Source organism: Sardina pilchardus, chromosome 3 (genome assembly GCF_963854185.1).
Source record: "Sardina pilchardus chromosome 3, fSarPil1.1, whole genome shotgun sequence".
Lineage (NCBI taxonomy): Eukaryota > Metazoa > Chordata > Actinopteri > Clupeiformes > Clupeidae > Sardina > Sardina pilchardus.
The window spans coordinates 30,138,566-30,149,209 of NC_084996.1; the positions used below are offsets into that span (position 1 = coordinate 30,138,566).

Sequence of the window (10,644 nt, forward strand, 5' to 3'; positions counted from 1 at the left end):
CAGGTAATTTATTTCATGTAATGCTTATTTTGTTTACATTTTGATTTCATAACTTTGTTACTGTTTAAACAAAACTTAGGATGCAAAAATGCACTTTAAATTCCTGTTCATAATCTCTATTCACAAATCCATTTATTTTCACAGCCAAATGCAAAACAGGATAACTCAGTTGAGTAGTTTATTTAATGTTAAGATGTAGCTAGAAGGTGAATTTCAGGTGATTGTCTGTTTCATTTAAATTTCACCATGATCATGATTGTTCTGGTAAAGAAATGTTATCATGTTGTCTGTCTTCACTAATGCCAAGTTCAAATTGAACTATCAGCGAAATGAAGAAAGTATGAACTTGAATATGGTCTATTGCCTTATTCTATTAAAAATCACTTCAAAGCTATGTTTCCAAGTAATGAGTGCTTCATTGTTAGAGGTAGAGGAGTCAAAAGCATGGTGTTTGCCATTCAAATGAAGTGGAGTAAAAGTCACAAGTTTCCAGAACGTTACAGTAAAACTCAAGTAAAGTAAAGATACTAGAAAATTACAGTATTCAAGTAAATGTACATAATTGCTGCCCACCCCGATCACAATTCATTACAGTCAAGGAGTCTGTGATGGCCTATAGGCCTATAGGCTAGGGCACAGACTCTGATGAGCATGTTCACACTAGGGGTTACTAGTCAAATCGTCGACTACTCAACTATTAAAAATCACTGGTGGATGCTGTACGTACACTGTAAAATGTTTCACTGTGAATTTACTGTAAATTGCTGGCTACTAATTGCATGACTTTCACAGTAATTTACCGGTACTATCTCACAGTAAATTACTGTGAATTTCATGTTTTACTGTAAAAGTCATGCAACTCAGTAGCCAGCAATTTGCTGTGAATTTACAGCATCATGTTGTGTATAATCACAATACCATACTGTACATTTTAATTTTTACTGTAAAAGTCATGCAATTTAGTAGCCAGCAATTTGGAGTAAATTTACAGTATCATGTTGTGTATAATCACAATACCATACTGTATATTTTCATTTTTACTGTAAAAGTAATGCAACTCAGTAGCCAGCAATTTGCTGTGAATTAGTGAACAATATTGTACATTTGAACATTTGATTAGTGATTTACCTGACCTATACCAACATGTTTTGGATCTGGTCAATAAAAGCAACAACAAAGAAAATACCATTTGAACTTTTAATGAACACTTTTCAATGAAAATCATTGAGCAGGCCATACAAACATTATAATATGAAGACATAGGATTGAACAAAAAAATATTGTACAGGGGTGCGTTTCCCGAAAGCATCGTAAGCCTACGATGATCGTAAAGTCCCTCTTACGACCGTCTTAAGATTTGCCGACTGTTTCCCGAAACCATCGTAGCTTAAGAGCATCGTGAAAACACTCGTAGATCTACGAGTGATCCAGAGTTCTCGTTACTGCCTAAGAGCGTCGTAACGCTATGCCTCAGTGGAGTCACCAGCAGGATATGCAGGGGGATTACAACTAAGAATATAATGATCCAACTTACGTTACCATTCTTTATTGTAAATTTACTTGTGATGATTCAGATTTTAGCGTGCAAAATAGCATTCATTCAATGGACATAATGTTATTAAAACCGGACAAGAATAGCCTACAAGTTATGAAAGGAGACGTTGCCAGAAAAGTTTGCCATTATCTTTTTGTGTAGCCTTTTATTTATTTATGTACTTTATTAGGCTTATGAGATAAAAACAGAGAAAGGAATATGTGACAATAGTCTGTTCTGCGTCAAAATCTAAGCCTATAGGCTATGTTATTTAAGCCTACACATTTCCTCATTTTCTTATCAACCTCTTTATTCAAACGTCTGCCTAAGTGACACGAAACATTATTGCACAGGCAGCACACCGTGCTCTCACAAGTAGGTTAGCAAAGAACTCGCATAAACGATGTAGGAGTAAGCTAGCCGAAGCCTAATATACATTATACATATCTTCCAACAAACATAAAAACGGGGCAACAATCTAATGTTAAATAATACAAAAGTATGTATGCGTGTGGTATATGGCCTAGGCTAATTGGAATGCTTACATGCAGATGTCAAAGGTTTTCTATTTTCGTATTGATGTTAATTAATGTATAGATCCGAAGTTCAGACGGTGGCTTAGCTATGACGTGCAGTCACCTGACATCACCATCAAATTAGGGGATATTTCAGAACTTTTATTGTGGACAGCTCCCTTAAGAGCATCGTAAGAGCAGTGCACGCGCGTTCACGCTACGAGCATGTTCGGGAAACAGTCGGCAAATCCTAACGATCGATCTTAAGATGAATCGTAGAAAACCCTCGTAAGAGTGTCTATCCATCGTTATCGGGAAACGCACCCCAGGCCTGAGACGGTGCAGCATAACCTTGTCTGATTTGACACGGAATGAGTCAGGGGGTAAATAGTGCAGTGTGTAAGTGCAGTATGGCAAGTCCATGTAATGTAGTATGTGTGCTCAGGATGCGAATGGCATGAGGAAAGAAACTCCTCCTCAGTCTTCTGTTTTAGCCAAGTGGGATCAGACGTCTGCGTTACCTCAATGGTTTAAATAGTCCATGGTCAGAGTGTTAAAAAATGTTGGCCCCCTGTCCGTCCTCTTCTGGTCCTGCAGGGGTAGGGTGGTGCTCTGATGGTACCTTCGGCAGTAAATCAAGTATCTGTAAAAGAGTACAATAGGCCCTGCCCATGAATATAACTAATACAAACTACTCAAACTAGTAATCTTTTGTGACAAATAAAAAAAAAATACCCACATTAGCAACCTATAAGTCAGATGCAATAGTTACAGTATAAGTAATGCAGATGTCGGGTGCTTTTCTTTTGATAGGAAGGATAATTCAAAGTGACCCCACAGTTCTGAGCAATAGTATATCTGTGTGATATCATACCTAAGTGCAACACTGTCTCCAGAAGCTCCAGCCTTTGTACGTACACCACCTTTCTGATGCCTTACATCGATCGTCCCCCATCTGACTTGCGATAGCAGCCTTTGGCTCCACACTGAGATTGTGACATGGCACCTAAAAAATAAAACAGCAATTGTCATACACCTTGTCATTGTTGAGCAAGATTAAAAAAATGAAGCATTAAAAAATAAGTAAGACAAGTCAATGAAATGTACAAACAGATATTATAATTACCTTGTGAAGGCACCCTTGCCACCACCACCATCACCATCTACTGTATGTTAATTCCTGGTATCAGTTTATTTGTGAGGGCTCTGTCAATAAAAGATAGGATTTAACATAAGTATGCATTCTATACAATACACTTGAAATAATGAATATGATCAGTTTGGCAGATATTCACAACACTTTACATTACCACCAACACAATGGTAAACATGGATATTTCAAGAGTATAGTATTTTAAGTAGCTGCATTCATTCACAGTAGATCACAATGGTACCAATAAATACATTCAAAACACATTAACACTTACGCCACGTTGAGGGAAGCAGCTATGGCTTCTAGACGTCATCAATTAGCAAGTAGTGCAATCAGGACAGACCGACTTTACCCGGGATGGTTGATGGAGCCCACTACACAATCATAACAACAAACAGACAAGGAAGAGAGGAGATAAACGTACAAATAAATGCACACATCATAATGCTATATGTAATTCTGTAAATTTTTTGTATGTGAATGTGTGCAGGGCCGGACCTACATTATTCTGGGCTGTCTTCGTATGGAAGTGGCACAAATTTGGAATTTTCGAGAATGCGCTCAGTGTTCCCAGGGCACCAGTCCTCACAATGCAATGTCTGCAAACAGAGGGAACAGAGGGAGACTAAGATTAATAAGTTGCAAAACACACAGAAGATAAAAAGATCATCACTGAAGCACTACTACACTCATATGCATTTTAAATAAACACATAGTTCGGCGCAGATTATGTATATCAAACAAGGGATAAATAAGGGCTATGAAATGAAGAACATGAAGCCAAACACTACCCTTCACAACCTAAAGTGCATCATACCCCCATTCACATACTTGACACGTCTGTTAATGACAATGGCCATACTAAACTGCAGTTTAGTTAAGGTTAAGGTGGGAGATAAATTACTACATTCATTAGTTTTACTGGTCCTCTTTCCCTTTGTATCGGCACTACTGTATATCAAATTTAAATTAAGTTATCTACCTAAGCCTATGTCCCATGACGATTCTTAAAAGTCACGTTAGTTAGGAAAGTAACGTTAACAACTCTCATCTGTGTCTGCAATGTTAACTTAATGTTAGCCTGCATGGCTACAATCAGCCACTTTAAAGATAGCTAACGTAAACGTTACTTGCGCCTGATATTTCATTCAAACTAAAACTACATTCACAACGACATCTTACACAGACGTATTGTTGGATATGATATTAACTACCATTCCAGATATTGCACATAATCGTGAAGTTAGCTATTGAAAAAGCTAACTCTGCAAATGTTAGCGATTCTTAGCTCGCTAGCTAATGGCTAGCCAGCCACTTCTAACACAACAGGTTTTGGTAAACATATAACACCAATATATTTTTAAAAAATAAATTCCCGTTTCTAAATAACATACAAAAGCACTGTACTTCTTACCTTGGATATGATGGCAGAGTTTGTACAGCTTACACATGCAGAAAAGTGATGATTTAAGTCACTGGTGGACGGCTGAGTTGAAAATTCAGTTGAGGGTGGCAGGTGCGGGTGGGAGGGGTGAACGTTAGAAATCGCCCCACAATGCTGTGCGGTTCAAGTGCAATTCAAATTTCACAACAAGGTGCTGTAATGTGATAGAGCTACTGTGATTTTACAGTAAATGTTTGAGTACAGTAATTTACTGTGAAATAATACCGTAAGGTATTGTGAAATCACAGTAATATTTAACAGTGTAGCAGTAAGCAAGCTGTGGACAAAATGGCTAATGGCTAAACGGTCTAGTCATTCTATCTATGGAAGTACTTTGGTTGGTTTACAGAAGCTTACAGTTATAAACTGTGAATCACATATTTATATTTAATTTATATTACTGGAAACCAACTGTATACCGTCTACACTGCACTATATATCATGTAGCCTACTGTATGCACCACCTGTCTACACTTTGCATATCATGTTGCACTTTTCTGCTTTTTTGCACTTTAGTGCAAACCTCACTTCAATGTCTTTGTACTTTGTGCTCTGCACAATGACAATAAAGTTGAATCTAATATAATCTAAATCTACTTCACCAAAAATGAGCCCTGTTCCACAGTGACATGCAAGTTTTGTACAGCTGTAGAGAAATACCAACACCTTTGTTATTGCTATTTGGATCTAAGCTTCTAAAGAGTAAATACCCACTGCCAACAGCTAGCACTAGCAGTGATGTTAGCACCAGCACTGTGCCAGATAATGACTAGTCGACCATTATGAAGAAAAAATGCTCAACAAGTGAAAATTATCAGTAATCCTGTAACATCCATTCCACACTGTACCGATTTTTTTTTGTTACCAGCTTGTATGCAGTTCAGTCCAACAGAACTACTCTGCCAGTGTGCAAGAAAGCTATAAAACACAGCACATCTGTCTATGTCACTGCGGCTTCAGCAGTTGTAAAGCACAGTACAGTAGATGGAGCCAGTGTGAGTGGCTACAACAGCCCGAGTGTGTGGGGGAGGGGTGTGTGTGTTTGTGCGTGTGCGCGCGTGTGTGTGTGTGTGTGTGTGTGAATGTGAGTGTGCGTGTGTGCATAAACGGTGTGTGTGTGTGTGTGCGCACGATGCATGCATGTGTGTAGGTGTGTGTGTGTGTGTATAAAGGGTGTGTGTGCTGGCTGGTGGAGAGGCTGGATTCAGATGGAATTCCCCTCTCCTTTGAGTCTGAGGATGAAGCTAGTCTGCTATTCTGAGCTCATCTGGGGGATCCTCTGTATCAGCTGTCTGCACGACCACACAGAAACTAGCATGTTCTTTAACAGAATAGAATATCAACTGGAAAGCCATGTGTTAGAGACTGACACCACAGCTACATTAGATTACATTAGATTAGATTCAACTTTATTGTAATTGTGCAGAGTACAATGAAGTGCAGTGAAATTAGCTCTACATTAAATTGAATGAGTATATGAGGTTCATTTTACGTTAATATAACGTGTATGATTACTGTATACAAACAACAAAGACTAATCTAAAGTGACCGTGGCAACTCTTCTCTGGATACATTCGCATGTAGAAAAAAGCATGTCTGCCTGTGTGCTGTGCTCTTGTGGAACTCAAGCCTGTGAGTGCCCTTGATGTCTCTTGCTAGTGCTGTCTAGTGTGTCCTGCAGGGGCCTGAAACCACTGTTTTACATCTTCCTAGGAGCTGTACATGTGATGAACATGTCACAGTAGAGTTGAAAGGGAACATGGAGCCTTTGACTTTTGTTTGGTGTGGTGCGGTGTGGTCCCAGTGGTCTGGTCAGACAGAAAGGCAGACGCTCGGAGTGTGTGTGCAGATGATGTGAAGCTTGTTCCCCCCCGAGAGCCTGGCGGTTCTACCACCAGCAGCAGTGCTCCAGCAGGAAGCTGTAAACATCACACAGTGGCGTCCTCTGGACAATGACGAGGATTTTACTGTCCTGCTCTGTCCACCAGCTTCCCACCATTCCCCGAGACCTCATTCCAGTTTCCCAGAATTCTGGTAGAGAGGGCGTTCCTTTTTTCTGCCTTGTCTCATTCAATCCTCTTGCTCATGCCCCCCCTCTCTCTCTCTCTCTCTCTCTCTCTCTCTCTCTCTCTCTCTCTGTCCTTCCCTCCTTTTCTCTCTCTTCCACCCTGCCCCTCCACCCTCTGATGCTTCCCTCCTTCTCTCCCCAACCCCCCTACCCCCCATTTTACAGTCAGGTCCTACCTTCCTGGCTTCTTTTATGATACTGGTCACCTGTTTGGGTTATGGCGGCTTGCAGACTGTTGGGCAGGAGATAATTTGCATCACAGAAGATGCAACCGCAGTGGCTGGACCATTCCCTCATTTACCCCAAGGACCACTCTGCTCTTGTGAATCTCAGCAGAAGTGATAGTGATGGATTGTCAGTGCTGTATATGAATCTGCAGTGCAAACTGCAATACATATTCATGTCTATGGTATTGCATTATAGATAGTGGTGAACGGTGATCTAATTGTAGAGTCAACTTTGCAATATATAGGGTACAGGTTGTGCTTAGATGCTTAGTGGCAGTGGAACAGGGATAAGAGATTCTGGTTGTCAGAGTCGGGTTTCGGTCACAGTCACAGTTTCATGCATGTCTAGCCTGCCTGTGTGCACCTGATGTCTGTTAAACACCTGAACAGGTGTGTGAAGTGTAATGCAGCAGCACACCTGACCACAGGCACACTGCTCTTTAATCACATAAAAACAGGTTGGGGTAATTATATAGAAGAAATCATTCATCTCTGTCTCATTGGGGTATTTGATCAATAATACGTTGTAAGTCAGTACGCCAAGCTAAAACAGTAGTTTCTAAATATTCTGTCGAAAGCAAATCCCAGATGCTTATTTTAACAATAGCACATTGAGAATAATCCATTTACACACATTTGCAGGTCTTTTATGCGGATGCAAGCAGTTGGAGCACAAACATGCAAATGACGTTTCAAAAATAACAGAAGACATGCACAAACACATAGCACTGTAGCAAGCAAGTAACATTGAGCTTGTGTTTAAGAGCAGCTGAGCCAACAAGCGCTGTTAAAGTTTCAGCTATTCTTTAATCCACCAGAAGTGTTTGACAATCCATTTCAAGACAAGAAATATAGCTTGAGAAATTGGGATACTTAACTGCTTTCTGCTGAACAGACACAAAGCTTTGAGAAGGCGTGTGGGTTTTCAACACTGTTTTGGCGAGGAAGATGGAAATGGATGGCTTTTTATGGAATGGTTAAACATTGCTCATGGGTCCCGTATCTGTTGTCTCCATCTGGAGCTGGGCTGGGTTAACCAGTGACTTCTGCTGTCTCCCGTAGGCTCACAGACCCAGCTATGTGTCTACTGATCCTATCAGGGACAAACAGTTAGGTAAAGGGTATTTGAGTAAGTGTGTGTGTGTGTGAGTAAGAGAGAGAGAGAGAGAGCAAGAGAGAGAAAGAGAGAAAGAGAGAAAGAGAGAAAGAGAGAGAGATTGTGGGAGGGATGGAGAGATGGATACAGACTAGGAGATGATGGAGAAGGAGCACGACCAAACGCTTATGCCTACAACGGCACCTGATGCGCACCTGTCCATGTTTTGTCTCCTGGCATAATTTGCGTTTGTTGCCCATTTCAGCAGACAGCGGGACATGGCCAGACTCTGTTTATAGTCCTCTTAATTAGAGTCCTCCCATGCCATCAGGGAGCAGCATTGTAATGAGGGACTGTGCGGTTTGTAGTCTGGATGCATCTAACGACCTCATGCACACAGTCAAACTCAACATGATGAATATGACATTTAGCCATGAAGTCAGACAATCCTATCTTTGTTCTACTTCTGTGTCACTTTAGTCACCTATAAAAATATATACTATGGGTGCAGCTAAGTGAGTCAGTCGTAATTTATGTAATTTAAAGAAGCAACCAGAATATTGAAATATTTCATAAATATTTATTAATACACATGTTTTGGTTTATGTACAACACATTTTCACATTTGAAAACACACAATTGGTGCAGGCATAATAAAATAATCTTTAAGATAGAAAATTCTGCAGAGCAACCAAGGAACTTTCTCAAGTAATTCTATGTAGGCACATGCTACATACCTTCCTATATGTCAGTATTAATGCAGCTAATTTTAATGATTCAGTTTCACTTTGTAAACAAATAAACAACCCCCAGTACAGACAAAACCAGTGTATTGAGAGATATTGCTACCAAATGGTACGTCCCATGGTTGGCTTGATTGTGCTACGCTTGTAGTGTCTATATTAAAATCTTAAATAATTCCTGTAGAATTGATTCTCAGCCTGCAGAGAATGTAGCAAGCACACAAAACAGAAGTGTAACATTGTAGTAGAAACAATCCAGTTTTGCACGCTCTCCTTCACAAATGACCTCTCTGTCCTAAATGATTGTGCGTTGCAAAAGACAGAGATGCTCACCCTCTGATTACACATCATCTGGGCATGGGCACCTCTTCCCTATGGTCCATAGTCACCACTGAAACTTTGGGGCTGCTGGCTGGTGTCAGGCCCAGAGGGGTTACCCCTCGGACCTTGAATAGTTGGTCTGTTCCCCAGTGCAGACAGTGGGGACAGGGGCAGGCGGTGGGATGGTGCATTGCGTGGCTGGGGGTGTACAGGGTCGCTGGCGGCAGTCCTCCTAGTCTGGGGTAAGGGGCCTGCGAGAGCCGGAGGGGGTCCAGGTGCCTGAGGGGAGGGGCGAAGTGCCCTGGCAGCGGGGAGGAGGTGGGCGCCAGCCCCAGGTGTGGGTAGAGGGGCAGCGGGAGGTGTGGGAGTAGGGAGTAGGGCAGGCCGGCGCTAGCCTGGCTCACCATGAGAGCACAGAGGTTCGGGTCCAGAGGGTGAGGCCAGCTCAGACTGTGTCTCTGCCTCTTGTCCTTCATGCGTCGGTTCTGGAACCAAACCTGGAACAGATAACAGAAACAGGAATCAGACTGAGTTCAGGGATGCAGGGCTGGTCAAAGTGCACTTGAATCAAGACCTCCAGACAAGATGTTTTAATTCTGCAAATATCTGCTGTCTTTTTAAACTAATTGGTTTATAGGTATATTTGCCATTACATTAAACAAAACTGATTAACAGCATCGAGCAAATCTGTAAATATTTCACACTGGTGATGTATTGTACATTGGTGCAATTTATTTGTAGAACACCCCTCAGCCACTAGATTAGAAAGCGAAAAAGCTCCCTATCCCAAGTTTGCACATGCGCACTACACTCACCTTAATGGTTGTCTCCGGAAGGTTGAGGGCTGCCGCCAGCTCGCATCTCCTTGGCCGAGATACGTAGCTCTCCTTGCAGTACTCCTGCTCCAGGCGGGAGAGCTGCTCTCGCGTGAAGGCAGTCCGGTGCCTGCGACTCTGATCAACTCCACTGAAAAGAGCACTGCGAGGGCTTGTGTCCTCTTCCCCCTGGTCGCTGTCTGGATTGGCGTGTGAAGCAGCCGGTGATTCACGGCCTTCGGTTACTACAAAAGGCAAGAGAGAAATGATAAGTTATAAGAGCTCGATGCAGAAGTTTCATGTCTAACACACAAGTCAAACGTATAAAAACAGCCACAAATCCATGCATTTCCGCGCAATAACAACATGACACCTTGACATTCGAAAACAGGGTTCCTCCACGTTTTGACGAGGCTAGTATCGTTTTGCGATTCCAGTTACCATGTGGATTTTGTGTACACATTACGTTCGAAACATATTTAAGGTGGGGATGGATATAAAGCTACTCACACGTATTGCTGTGCATAATTTGACGTTCGTTGAATGCTGGAAATATTAATCCAAACGACTCAGAATCCCAAATCACCACGCATCCGACTGCAGCTGACAAGGCCAAAGTTACTCCTTCACCGCGCCGCTAACCTCACTCAAAGAAGTTAGTTTATGGAGTAGGGTGTGTTGTTTTGTAGCCACTGTTTGAACCCCCTCCCTCTCCTCTCCTGTCTTTT

General features: G+C 41.7%; 1 protein-coding gene and 1 long non-coding RNA gene across 2 annotated transcripts; both read right to left on the reverse strand.

Annotated features, from left to right (window-relative positions):
- Positions 1–2,380: 2,380 nt before the first annotated feature.
- Positions 2,381–4,705, reverse strand: LOC134076223 (uncharacterized). The gene is made up of 6 exons (XR_009938569.1): positions 4,617–4,705; positions 3,705–3,801; positions 3,477–3,576; positions 3,176–3,255; positions 2,924–3,055; positions 2,381–2,692 (listed from the first exon to the last, which is right to left on the reverse strand). It is a non-coding gene; the product is annotated as an uncharacterized LOC134076223 (long non-coding RNA).
- Positions 4,706–8,609: 3,904 nt separating this feature from the next.
- Positions 8,610–10,597, reverse strand: eve1 (even-skipped-like1). The gene is made up of 3 exons (XM_062532770.1): positions 10,427–10,597; positions 9,917–10,161; positions 8,610–9,598 (listed from the first exon to the last, which is right to left on the reverse strand). Exons 1-3 carry the CDS (start codon positions 10,440–10,442, stop codon positions 9,128–9,130), a joined length of 732 nt encoding a protein of 243 aa, XP_062388754.1. The 5' UTR covers positions 10,443–10,597; the 3' UTR covers positions 8,610–9,127.
- Between the last annotated feature and the right edge of the window lie 47 nt (positions 10,598–10,644).